General features: G+C 34.5%; 1 protein-coding gene across 3 annotated transcripts in view; it reads right to left on the reverse strand.

Moving 5' to 3' along the window:
• Col19a1 (collagen type XIX alpha 1 chain) overlaps positions 1 to 14590 on the reverse strand; it is a 315752-nt gene that overhangs the window by 116861 nt on the left and 184301 nt on the right. For all 3 annotated transcript variants that reach the window (XM_078019810.1, XM_078019809.1, XM_078019808.1), the window contains one exon: positions 734 to 787. In XM_078019810.1, coding sequence (XP_077875936.1) covers positions 734 to 787 — 54 coding nt within the window. The remainder of the gene's footprint in view (positions 1 to 733; positions 788 to 14590) is intronic.

A 14590-nucleotide genomic window follows, 5' to 3' on the forward strand; every position in this document is an offset into this window, starting at 1 on the left:
AGTAGCTTGGACACAGACCAGACTCTGGCAGGTTAGAATTATTAAAACCACAAGAGATGGAATCCTTTTTTTCAGAATTTTGGGGTAAAGGAATGAGATAAGTTAACTCTATTTAGAAAGTAAGTTCTATGACATTCTCTAACAACACATTTTTTTAAGTATGTCTTTTTAGTTGTATATGGACACAATACCTTTATTTTATTTACTCTTATGTGGTGCTGAGGATTGAACCCACTTCTTCATACGTGCTAGTCAACCGCTCTACCACTGAGCTACAACCGCAGTCCCTGATAATACATTTTGTATCAAGAAGAGTGGATGTGCTTCCTCAGTTGTCTATCTTACAACCAGCCTGAATGTTATTAAGCATTTGAAATTGAGCTCAGACAGACTCAGAACAGAATTCATCTGTTTGTACATGTGGCTTAGGGATGCTCAGTTGTTGGATGATTGTGGGAGATGTTCAGTTGAGGACGCTCAACTGATAAACAAGGGGTTGAGGTATACAGAGAGCTACCAGCAGCCTTTATCTCCCAGTTTGGGTGGTGATGATAGTGGTGGTATAGAGAGCATGAATTGCCCCTACAAGTGCTGAAGCCAATTATTCTGAACAGTACAAAGAAGTAAATTATTCTACAGGGAAATAAACTAGCACTGAGGTCACATATGGAAGTAAAATGGTGGACAGATTGGGGACAGGAGGATGGGGGCAGTCCTCCTATTGTTTACTCACAGGTGGCCCTGGGGGTCCTGGTTTTCCAGGTGGTCCTGTTTTTCCTCTTCTTCCCTTGAAACCAAAGAAAAACAAATAAATGCTGTGATCTCCTTTTGCTGTAATATAAAACATATTAAATGGCAATAGGAAAACAGTAAAAATTAACAACAGTTAAAAAAAAAACATCCCAAGTCCATATGATTCTTAAACATCAGGGAATTATAAAAGCTCTGGGTTAGTTCATAATTACCACAATGAAAAATAAAGTACCTGAAATGAATATACCTTAATTGCTGTCTTAAAAGTATGCTCTAGCTAGTAATGTAAATTTTCTGAAAGATGACTTAAGATTGGCATTTTATCTGAGGATTTTGCAGTTTAGGATAAAATAATAAATGCATCTGTCAACTTAATTTGTTGCTTCTAAAAGAGGGCTCCAAATCCTAATTTTTTAGGAGTTACCTAAGGTTAAGGTAGGTCACCTACTTCATGCCTATTCTTGGGCTTTATCTTGTGCTTACTGGTTAGAAGCTTCTGGGGATAGGAACTATGAATCTACATTTTAGAATTACTTTAGGTAATTCTTATGCTCACTAAATTTGAAAAGCACTGTGCTAAACATAATTATATATTCTGTCTAAAGCACATTAGCTAGCTCTTTTCTTCCTTTTGGATGGTTAAGCTGTTTTATAAGTGAACTAAAATGTATAATTCTTGCATATTAATCTTCATTATTGTAACTGAATGTTAACTCTCCCACTTCAAAACCAGCTAAATTCTAATTGCAAGAGTCAGGTAAGTTTGTGTTAACATCTTAAGTAACTCTGATCAAATATCATTTAAGAGCATCTAATTTCTTATTATATAATTATTGTCTTAAACTTTTTTTAAAGAAAGTAAGCATAAGTTTTAGAAGTATACAATTGGAATGAGAAGCATTTCTGAGCATGTTTTCTGAATATCTTCATTCTAGTTCATTGTTATTAATAACTATTTGATTACCTTATTGGTAGAATATTTACACAAAAGTCTTAGTGATAAAACATAAATGCATTTGGTTGATCTTTTCAATACTTTTTTAAAAAAACAATTGAAATCATAAACACAGAAAGATCCTTTTTATTCTCTAATTTTCTTGCTCTAAAAGTGTGAGGCAAACTTACTTGATCTGTCTGGTTTTCACCTAAGCTTGGGATGAAATAGGAAGTTTAAATAACAGCTGGGTCTGCAGAGTAAACTTTGAGAGGTAAGCAAGCAAATGCTCTGCAGTGATTGGATGAGAAACATGCCCACTGTTGATGAAGGTAAGTTAAGGGAATGCCATCAAGGACTTGATTTCAAAAAGGCACCCATTTTCATAAATCATCCTAGCTAAAATCTACAGAACAGAATTTAACTTTAAAAAAAATTTAAATAAATATAAAAAGTGGTGTCTTTGTGTTCTTTCATTTTAGAGACCTAACATTAGAGTTCTTTGGGGGACTATAAAATTGGAATGAATATACAGGTTGATATTCTATATATTTAATACAAGTTGTTCACAGGTACACCATTTCCTAGTCCTGCAGTCTACATTTTCTGAAAATCAATATATTGGATCTTTTAGTAAATATAAGTCAATTAGTCTTTGAGGACTAATCAATGATAAAAAGTTTACTTAGAAAATAGAAGCACTGTAAATGTATTAATTCACAAGAGCATGAAAAAACTAAATCAATGGCATCCAAGTAAGTGATTGGTTCTTTCTTTAAGCACACATCAGATTGAGGTAAGTTAAAACCATAGGATCAAGTTCTGTTTACATTCCCCATTCTTCAGAGGAGACATGTGTATTGATTTGGGCAGAAAGTGGGGAAAATGAGGCCAACTATTGGTCAATTTTTACCACAGAGTTAATGTTGAAGACAAATTCAGTGTCAGATATTGTAAAACAACATTGACATGTGTTAAGTTGAGGAGCAAAAAGCATTCACAATTTAGTATGGAAGGCAGGCATCCAATCCTTGCATCTCTCTGCTGATTTACATGATCATTAAGTCAGTCTTTCCACTGTCAAGTGTACTGATGTGTATGCTCCAGGACTGCAGAGAGAGGGCTGGGTTCATTTACACATCCTTTCTAAGAGTGGACAAGCAGGTAGAATATTTGTGAGAGTTATTAAGTTAGTGGAACATATTTGTGCAGATAACTTGAACAGGCATATACTTTCAATTTAAATCCAGTTTCCAGGCCTGAAGTTTACTAATCCCTTGAAGCAGATTTGAGCCATTTTTAAAGATGAGTTTTACAATGCAACATAGTCACTTAGCTCTGTCATTAAATATATCAAAGAACCAGGTAAAGGAAGCCCTTGGAACTTGAGAAACAGGTCTCAGTGCCCTATTGAGGGCGCTCTGATAGCACAGAGCAGGGGTCGATGGAAGAGAAATAGGTGCATGCTGGGGAGTACAACTAGCCTGGAAAGCACTAATGGAGGCTACAGTTCCTATCATCATAATGGTTCAAGGCCTCTCCCAGACATTACCATCCTTCTCCCTAAAAAGCCCCAGGAATTAGATCCCTTATCTTATTCCCCCCCAGCAGCACTGAATGCAGCTGCACAATCTTCTGCTCCTCCAAAAGCTCTCTCTTTTCATTCAAAAGCATTAAGGAAAGGCAAAAGCTTATCTAAGAGTTAGCAGATTCTTGGTAGGATGAATTTTATTATTTTAGCAAGACAACCTGAAATATTCTATTATTAATAATTATGTAAAGACCATAGGTAAAACTACAGTTCTCATTCTAGATTAAAATCAGATTCCTCCATTTTTCAGAGGGAAGTGTGATGTTTGACTCCTTGCTGTGTACCTCACAAGTCTCTGGGGGAACTGGTCCAGGACACCTGGGACCAGGGGCTGTTGACGGTGGGACAGGTAGAAGCCTGGGACGCTGGCAGGAAGAATAGTTGATATTTGTTTCCACATTTGTTTCTGCTATCTCCTGCTATTTCTGTTCTTCCCAGGCTTACTGCAGACCCACTCTAAAGGGAGGCAAAAAGTGGGAGCTTGGATGCCAGCAGGGATGAAAATCCTGGCAGATAACCCAGATCCCTGCTGAGCCGAGAGAGGTTGTCCTGGGGAGGGTGGCTGTTCTCGGGTGGCCATTTGTTGAGAAGCAACTCTGCAAAATTGGAGTCTGGCTAAAACTCCTAACATATGGAGTGCTGTTTTCCCAGTTTTGTTATAATTGGGCCAATCCAACACTTTCCTGAAAACTGAGGTATAAAGTACAGAACACAGTTCACTCTATCAGGTTACCCTGGAAACTCCAAGATGCTCAACATGTCAGTTTCCAGTTTGGCAACAGTAAAAAGACCACCATTAGGATATCTGCCTAATGATCTAAACGCAGTGGTGCTCAAACCTGACCATGCATCAGGATCACCTGGAGGGCTGGTTGAGTAGACCGCTCTCTCTTCTCTCAGAGTTTCTGATTTGGTAGGTCTGGGGTATGATCTGAGAATCTACATTTCTCACAAGTTCACATGAATGCTGATAGTGCTGTTCTGGGGATCACAGTTTGAGAAAACTACATCTCCTATTTTACACGTAAAGTCAAGAAATTCTATAGAGCACCTTATATTTTGTAATCACAGCTCAAAATAACTCAATTGATTTTGTGAGTATGTGAAACTTCGAGAATAAATTTTTCATTGTCAAGTTCAGAACCACCTGGACTGGAATCCCTGCTTTTTCTCTTATAGAAAGTTTCTGTGCAAAGACTGCCTTGCTATTAAATGGTACTTTATACTTTGCCACAGGTTTCTTGAAGGATTAAAACATTCTAGTCACACATTCCCTTTAGGATGGTTACTGCTAAAAATCCAGAAAATAACAAGTGTCAAAAAGGACACGGACTGTTAGCAGGATTGTAAAATAGTACAGCTGCTACGGAAAATATTGTAGAGATAGTCAGATAATTAGAGAACTATCATATGATCTTCCAGGTACATACTCAAAAGAATTGAAAGTATGATCAAGAAGAAATATTTGCATATCCATGTTCATAGAAGCACTATTCTCAACAGTCACGAGGTGGAACCAATTCAATTGTCCTTCAATGGATGAGTGGATAAGCCAAATATGGTGCAAACATACCTAATGCCATGGAATATTAGTCTTAAAAAAGAAGGAAATCCTGCCACATGCTACAACATGGAGAAACCCTGAGGTGGTATCTAAGAACTTGAATACTTTAAATCTTTAGTGACGTTAGTGACACTGAGGATCAATATTATCAGAAAAAAACAACACTAAACTACACTACACTAAAATAAGCCAGTCACAATAAGATAAATGCCATAACTGCATTTATGTGAGAGATATAAAGTATTTAAATTCTTAGATACAAAGCAGTATGGATGTTACCAGGAGGTGGGAGGAAGGAGAAAAGGAGAATTATTTAATGGATATAAGTGTTTTAGTTTTACAAGATGAAAAAGTTCTGGAGATCTGTTTCAAAATAATGTGAATATACTTAATACTATAAAACTGTAGAGTTAAAAATGATAAAAATGGTAAAATTTTTTGCTATATGTTTTTTACCACAGCTAAAACAAATAAATACCAGTCCTACCACATTGTCTGGTACATGGTGGGAATGATTTTTAGTTCTTGTTTTCCCCCTGTCTACCACTTTTTATTCAATTTTCCATTTTTTATATAAAAAATCTGACAATATCTAAAGGAAATCTTCTAAAACATCTAGTTAGCATTTTAAAAAAATGTAATCAACTCTTAACCATGCATATGAATATTTAAAAATATATATAAAATAAGAATCAACATGCCCATTAAAAGGGGAAATAAAAAGCAATCAACTGCGGTTTATTCATAGTATGGAATAATATGTAACAATTAAAATGAATAGAATTGAACTACATGCTATAAACTGTATGAATATTTCTTACAAGCATAATGCTGATCAATTTATACAACAATCAAAAGCAGGCAAAACTAATCTATGCTATTAGAAGTTACAATGGGGTAGGAAGTGACTGAAGTCATCAGAGGGTTTTCTTGATATTCTGTTCCTTGAACTTATGCTGGTTATACAAGTAAGTTCATTTTGTGAGGGAGCAATAAGTTGTTCCCTTATAGTGCAAACATTTTAATGGATGTATATTATATTTCAATAAAACTTGCAAAAATAAAATTAGGAGAGTCTCATAATAGAACAATTGTCTTTAAATGATCTAATGACTTCATCCATCTGCCTTTGGTATGTCCAGGGCCACTATTCTCAGAAAAAAACCCCAAACAAACAGACAAGAAAATGCCAACCCAAACAAGGCTATTTAAATAAATGACATCTATAAACTTTCAACAGTGAAAATAACTTGATCCTTCCAGGATGACTTGCAGTAAGAGAGCATGTGTATCTTAAATTAGACACTTGATTACTTGATTTATAAACACTTAACCCTCCAGGGACATTACTAAGTGAGGCATGCAGGGCTGGTGATACAACTCAGTGGTAGAGCATGTGCTTAGCATGTGAAAGGCCCTGGGTTCAATCTCTAGTAATGCAAAAAAAAAAAAAAAAAAAAAAAAAAAAAGATAAAAGAATGCAAATAGCAGACTATTAGTTCTTTTGTGACCTGTTTTTGTTTTTTGTTTTGGTGAGGCTGATAAGGGTAATCAGTAATCAGATTTTTTAAAATTAGTTTATTTATTCTAATTAGGTATATATGACAGTAGAATGCATTTTGATTCATTGTACACAAATGGAGAACAACTTAAAAGTTGGTATGCAGACCCTAAACCCACAAGATAAAACACATTTCTTTGTAGTCTCCCTGAATTGCCAGGTTTTATAAATACAGTTGGCTCCTTTAAAATACTTCCCTGTTTTCATGTGTATATTTTGCATGCTCTTAGGCATCAGCTTAGCTTGAATGAGGTATCAAGGAAATGTCAAGGAAGAAGAGACAGGGCCTTGACTGGCACACACAACTGTGAATGAGGTGTTAATTACACAGGAAAACATTACAGACAGACTATCTGGGAAGTTTAGTTTTCTTTTTTTACATTGTGAACGGAAATAAGATTTATGACTGATGTTATAAAGAGTTACCACATTTGAAATCACTAATATGTGCAAAAATGGGGAATGGAATAATTATGTAAGAAATGTATAATATCCTAAGAGCATTTTACATCTTAACAGATATTTAAAAATACATCTATGACAGCAACAGCACTCGTCATAAAGGTCTCGTTACTGCAGGGATCAGACAAGTGGCTCTTGTAAGGACATGGGAAGAGGATGTAATTCAGTAAGAGCAAACAATTTGAAATGGGTTTGGAGCATAGGAAAAATTACTCCATTCTGTTGTCTTCTTCATCTAGATGGGAATCTTAACATTTTCAAATCACTTCACAATTTCCCCCTCTCCCTGTCCCTTTCTTTTCTTTTCTTTAAAAGGGCTGCATTGATAATTAATGTGGCTTTTCAGAAAAAAAAATTAGAAGTTTGTGACATTATTATCTAAACTCCCTGAGCTACAATTCAATAAATGATAATTTAAATAAAATAATACTTCATTGAAAAAGATTACAGTTTGCTTGTTGTGAATATTCTTATCATTCACAATTTAGATCACTTTGCTGCTGTAATTTCTTCTTTTTATTATTTTAGATTGATGCATAATATTTGTACATATTTATGGGCTAAAGTATAATTTAATACATATATAAAATGTATAGTGACCAAATCAGGGTAATAGCATTTCTATTTCTCAAACATCTATAATTTCTATGTGTTGGAAAACTTTAAACTCTTCTAGATATTTTGTAGACTACAGTTCCCACCTGTGCTATAGAACACTAGAACTAGTTTCTTCCTATTTAACAGTTTTTGGTACCTGAGTTACACAGCCTCTCTTCAGGTCTCTCTCCCAGGTCCTCCCTAGCTTCTAGTGATTACCACTATTCTCTACTTTCATGAAATCAAAAATTGTTTAAAATTTCAACAGGAAGAACCTGTGATATTTTTGTGTTTACACAACAAAGTCAAACTTTTAAAAATGTCTCATTGGGGGCTGGGGCTGTGGCTCAGTGGTAGCTCACTTGCCTGGCATGTGTGAGGCACTGGGTTAGATTCTCAGCATCATGTATAAATAAATTAAAAAAAAATAATAAAAAAGGTCTATCAACAACTGAAAAAACATTTTTTTAAAAAAAGAGATCAAGCCATTTTAAAAAAATGTCTCATTTGCGTATCACGTTTCCTTTGTAATTTAGGTTTTCAAATTCTTCCCAGCTTGCCTCACCTTACTTTCAACTCTGACTTTGCAGGCCAACCCAAACTTTCCATTCAGATTTGTTGGGATGCCCTAATTTCCATGCCAAACGACCAACTGCCTCAGTCCTGATTTCTGTCTGTTTTCTATGCTTATCAGGCCCATCTTTCCAACACACTTACTCATCTTGGTATCATGAGTAGGACCGAAGTAGGGTGTGTCTAAACAATTTTCTGAACATGCTGCAATATATTTTAACTTTTATGGACTACATTTTGAGTGTGGAAGCTGGAAGCATGTTATGAAAGTGTTCTTTCCTACATATCTGGAATGCTCTTAGCTTGGAGAAGGAATCAAGTCTTACACTACTTTGCTGTCTGAGGACTATGCCAGTAGGCTTCCACATCTCCAAAACCAAGCACTTTTATAAAAAATGCCTCATGAATGTAGCATTTTATCTTTTACTTTTAATAAGGGAACTGTTATACTTTTAGATTTAGAGCAGACAAAATCAACACGTAGAGGGATCAATAATACACATAAAATAATAGGGCTTATTTCCTAGAAATGTTAAAATGAAAACAATGTAGTGAAGATGATTGACAAACTTCAGGCAGGTCAGAATCTAGGCCAGTGAAGCAAGAACAAGTTCAGTATTACCAGCCAGCATGGAAATATGAAATCATTCATATTTTAATTTATCTTAATTTATATTAACATAAAGTCATAGGATATATTTTTAACATTTTTGAGTTGCACACTTTAAAGACATATATTCAAGGCTGGGATTTTAGAGCTGTGTGTGTCCAATCTGAAGAACTGAATTGACTAGCACCAAGAAAATCCATAGAAACACATTTGCAGTTAGTCTATAAATGTTTGACAAATGAAAAACAAATAAAAACTAGAAAATCCCTAAGATCAAACTATAATAGCCACCCAATTTTGAAACTGAAATATTTTTGTTGTACAATTTCAATTGAAAAGAATTTAATGGATTAAATTGCATTTGGATATTTAAATGTTCACTGCAGAAATAAATCCTGTCAAAGTTTTGTGAGTACATGTTGTTCAGCAAAAATTTATTGTCTGTGTTTTATCTACTGGGGCTGGGGGAAATATATTAAGATGATTAAGAACTGAATCTTGCCTTCAGGTAGAAGAGAAAGAACAATTACAATGATATTTGTTTTTTCTCTAATTATGATTATTTTTATTTGTTCTACTTAGTTGTACATGACAGTAGAATGAATTTCAATTCATTGTACACAAATGGAGCACAACATTTCAATTCTCTGATTGTACATGATGTAGAGACACATCATTTGTGCAATCATACGTATATCTAGGGTAATGATGTCCATCTAATTCCACCCCTTTCCTACCCCCATAACCCTTACCAACCTCACCTTTGTCCAATCCAAAGTTCCTCTATTCTTCCATGCCTCCCCACCCCCATATATCAGCATCCATTAATCAGAGAAAACATTTGGCCTTTAGTTTTGGGGGATTGGCTTACTTCATTTAGCATAATATTCTCTAACTCCATCCATTTACTTGCAAATACCACAATTTTATTCTCTTTTAATGCTGAGTAATATTATATTGTGTATATATACCACAGTTTCTTTATTCATTCATCTATTGACGGGCATCTAGGTTGGTTCCAACAGTTTAGTAAATTCAGCTGCTATAAACATTAGTGTGGCTATGTCACTATAGTATGCTGATCTTAATCCTTTGGTTATAGACTAAAGAGTGGGATAGCTGGGTCAAATGGTAGTTCCATTCCACGTTTTCTGAGGAATCACCACACTGCTTTCCAAAGTGGTTTCACCAATTTGCAGTCCCACCAGCACATAAAAACAGTTATCTCCTATTAGACAGAGGTGCCAGAAACATACATTGGAAAAAGAATAGCCTCTTCAACAAATGGTGCTGGGAAAACTGGAAATCCATAAGCAGCAAAATGAAATAAAACCTCTTTCTCTCACCATGAACAAAACTCAACTCAAAGTGGATCAAGGACCTAGGAATATATCAGAGACACTGCACCTAATAGAAGAAAATGTAGGCCCTAATCTTCATCATGTTTAATTAGGCCCCAACTTCCTTCACAAGACTCCTAAAGCACAAGAAATAAAATAAAGAATAAATAAATGGAACTGATTCAAACTAAAAGGCTTCTTCTCAGCAAAAGAAACAATTATTGAGGTGAAGAGAAAGCCTATAGTATGAGAGTAAATTTTTATCAAATACACATCAGATAGAGCGGCTAACCTCCAGGATATATAAATAACTCAAAAAATTTAATACCAAAAAACAAAAAACCCAACTAATAAATGGGCTAAGGAACTGAACAGACACTCTGAGAAGAAGATATACAAGCAATCAACAAATATATAAATATAAATATTCAACATCTTTAGTAATTAGAGAAAAGCAAATCAAAACTACTCTAAGATTTCATCTCACCCCAGTCATAATGATAGTTATCAAAAATACAAGCAAGAATAAGTGTTGGTGAAGATGTGAGGGAAAAGGCACATTCATACAAAGATATTTGGATAGACTTGTTTGTTTGGCTCTCAGTGAGCTCAGGAGTTCCAGTGAAGGGAATTAGAACTGAGTTCTTTCTCAAAGGTGCTTCCTTCTAATCACTCTCTTCAGCTTTCTCTTTGGAGTGGAGGGGTCACGTGGATGGGAGGGGAAAATGGGCAGAAATCATATATCTGTCTGTACATCCTCAATAAGATGAGATAGGACACTCTGGAAAGCCCCCTGGACACTTGTGCACCAACGTGTCTCAGATATGTGTGTGTCCTCGTTAGTCCTCTTTTCTCACCAGCTTCAGATCAAGTGTGTTCAGAAGGCATTTCCTAGCTCAAACCTTCTTTTACTTGCACAATTGATTTAAATATTGAAAAAAATATATTGATGACCTTCAAAACCTGAACACCTGGTGCTATACCATTTTACAAATACTAGATTTTTTTTTCTTTATTTGAATGTCACTTTTCATTTCCTTAAACTTAATATCTAATGTCAGTTGATATATCCTATAACTGGATAAAAGTAATATGGTCTCTGTACTTAATCTATCTCTTTTAGGTTCCTGTCAGTTCCATTCCCCAGAACAAGATATAATTTCCTGGAAAGACTGGTGCCACAGTGAGTCCTTCTAATCCCAACTGTGGATCATTTGCCAGATTCTTTTTATGTCTCCTTTGACTTTTCCTCTGTTCTCTCTAGGAAAGTGTCCTTTAATCAGAAATCCCAACACATCTTGTTCCCAGCATCCTTGCTACATCTAGTATATACATATACACATACATAAAATCTGTAGAGCAAAGTTAGCTTTCCAAACTACCTAAATTTCCATTATAACTTTTAAACTCATATGTTTATCTGTCTTCACTGTATTTTTTAATTGGTTGTTCAAAACATTACAAAGCTTTTGACATATCATGTTTCATACATTAGATTCAAGTTGGTTATGAACTCCCATTTTTACCCCAAATACAGATTGCAGAATCACATGTTACATATCCACATTTTTACATAATTCCCTATTAGTAACTATTGTATTCACTGTATTTTGTAGAACATTTTCTCCACTTTCAACTAGCACATACTCAGAGTCATTAATTAATTAATTCAATAAACACTTATGGGGTCCTTATGATGGGTAGGTGCTTTTACATGCTTTGGAAATACCTTGCATCCTGTCCCTACAGGATTTGTATTCCAATAGCAGTAGATAACACAATGCCTTCAGTAAATGCCAGATACCATCTGAAGTCATTTACACATATTTACTCAAAATCGTCAAAATTTCTTTGAGGATTCCCATTTTACAGATGTGGCAAAAGAGTGACAAAGTAACTTACACAAGATCAGGTGGCTAATAAACAATAGACTTAGGAAGTGAATGTAGGAAACCTGGATGAATAGTCTCTGATCATTATTACCATTATGCTATACTTAATTGTATATCTAATAAATAAATAAAGATATAAATCTTTGAGGGATAAGAATTATAATAGGTATAAGATAAAACTACTACAAACTCATCATTTAATACAGAAGCTGACTAGAATGATTTTAGGTTATTGACTTAGATTGTTTATGAAAATACTTCCTTACATTTGTGCAGATGATCCAGAGCAATGTGTAAGATGTTTCCTTGACCTTATGTTAACATTATATATTACTGAATATAATATCTATTTTTTCCTGATCCTTATCCAGAAAAGAGACATGAGAAAGTGAGATCTATTTCATCCTACACTATGAAAAATAGTTTTCAAAATAGAGAAAGCTACATTGTGTAAGTAATCCTACATGACTTATACCAGGATATTAATAATTTAATGAACTCATACTCAGGGGGAAAATGTTCTTGAAACATGTCAGAGTGAATTTTCAAGGGAAAGACCTAATTAGCAGTGTCTGAAGCATATGTCATCACATTTAGAAAATAAGAACTAGTCCCGGCGGATAGGATGGTAAGTTAGATTTCAAAACGTTAACTACTACAGTTAATATGTATGATTAATGAGCAATATGTCAGTTGGCTGGCCTAAGTCAAGTGAAAGACCTTACAAGAGAAAAAAAGGTTTCAATCAGACACAGAAATATGCAAATGCAATTTATAGTCTCATTTGTATTATGATCAAGCAATAACTTGACATCCTTATGGGAAATGAAGCCATAGTTTAGACATCTTTTAAGATACAGGATCAAAACTTACAAAGAATCCCTGTGATAACTAAAGGTCCCAAAGACATCGAAAATGAGAATGCAAAGAGGCTAATGAAAGAAAAGCCCTCAGTCTTGGATTATGGCTGAGAAACCAATAACTGGAAAAAAATATGAATTTAAGGAAAATTATGTCATTATCTTTCCCTAACATATTTACCAGATGATTATTTGGACAAAGTCTTTTCAAAGAAACCTGATTTAAATCCATTCAAAACACAAGTAGATGAAATCTATGTGTCATCAAGACCTCAAGAGGCAAAAAGGAAAATCCAATCATTTTATAAAACTCTAAATGTAAAATTACATGGGAATATTCACATGTTCATTTGGATGGTTGTGCTCCTGAAGATGGAACACCAATGAAGAACATTTTGCACAACTTCATTTTGTAGAACATTTTCTCCACTTTCAACCAGCACATACTCAGAGTAATTAATCAATTAACTCAGTAAACACTTATGGGGTCCCTACAATAGATAGGTGCTTGCCCTTAGAAAATGCCAGATACCATCTGAAGTAATTCACAGATACTTACTCATTTAATCTTCAAAATTCCTTTGAGGATTCCCATTCATAATTATCAATAACTAAAACTACAAGGGCTCATGTGGGAAACAATCAAAATTACAAATTTATTACTTTAATAAGAAACCACCTGCCCAGGAAGGACACAAGTAAGGAGGAAAATAAAGAAACCAAAAAACCAGAAAATGTTGAATCAATGATAAGCCTTTTTGTACTTATTAAATACAGATTAAATATTTGAGATAAAAGAGAGAATTACACATGGATCCCACCCAAAAAGGGCTTATAGTCTGGTATTAGAGTCTTTCTCTTCTCTCTGTATCATTCACACAAAAATTAAGGCTATTTAAAGAAACCCACAAAAAGGGAATTGTAGTTCACCATTATTTCCAGGGATTATAAGTTACATTAAACTTGAATATACATGAATGGCTTTGGATGTCTAAAGTAGCCTTATTCCTATTTGTGAATACTTTAAATGTGTGGTGTACTTGTTGCCCAAGGTCATGTTCTACATTTTAGAAAGGTATATGTTCAATTGAGGTGTATATAGATTCTGATGTATGTTTATGACAAAATACAACTCATTGCTCATTGGCTTAACAATTAAAAATAGGATGGAAAATAAATGTATATTATAAGAGGCCAGATAACTGAATATTAGAATTTTCTCTTATTCATTAACTTACAAGCAAACCTGGCCAAGTCACATAATAGATCAGCCTCATCTATTTCCACTTTAGGAATCAAAAGAAATAAAAACAAACCTGTCTAAAGACAGTGGGCTGGTGTATGTGAATACTCATGAGACATTAACTTTAAAAGAAATACCTAAATTTGTAAAGAGATTTCTATAATTTTTCACCCCATCAATAGACTGTAAGCTCATTTGACTCTCCATAAATATTCACTTATTCTGCCAAGAAAGTTCCTAGCCTGCCCAGAGAAGTGAAATTGCATGTGGGCATAGAGAAGGTGGTCAAAAACTTCATATGTATACCCAATGAATCAATTACATTCCTGGATGATACCTATGAAAAATCAACCCAAATTTTTCTATTTTCAACTTAGCATTATTATTATTACTTTCGTTTATTAGTTTATTTTGGTGCTGGAAAATGAATACAGAGCCTTGCCATGCCAAGCACATACTCTACCGTTCAGCTTTTTTTTTTTTAAAGGCTAAAGCCTTTATCCCTAAAATTTAATATTATTGAGGGCAACCTATTAGCCTAAAATAAAGGCTTAGATCAAATGTGTCAACACTGGGTAAGTTAAAGGAAAGACAGGTTAAATAGTGGTGG

This window comes from Ictidomys tridecemlineatus, chromosome 8 (genome assembly GCF_052094955.1).
Source record: "Ictidomys tridecemlineatus isolate mIctTri1 chromosome 8, mIctTri1.hap1, whole genome shotgun sequence".
Classification (NCBI taxonomy): Eukaryota; Metazoa; Chordata; class Mammalia; order Rodentia; family Sciuridae; genus Ictidomys; species Ictidomys tridecemlineatus.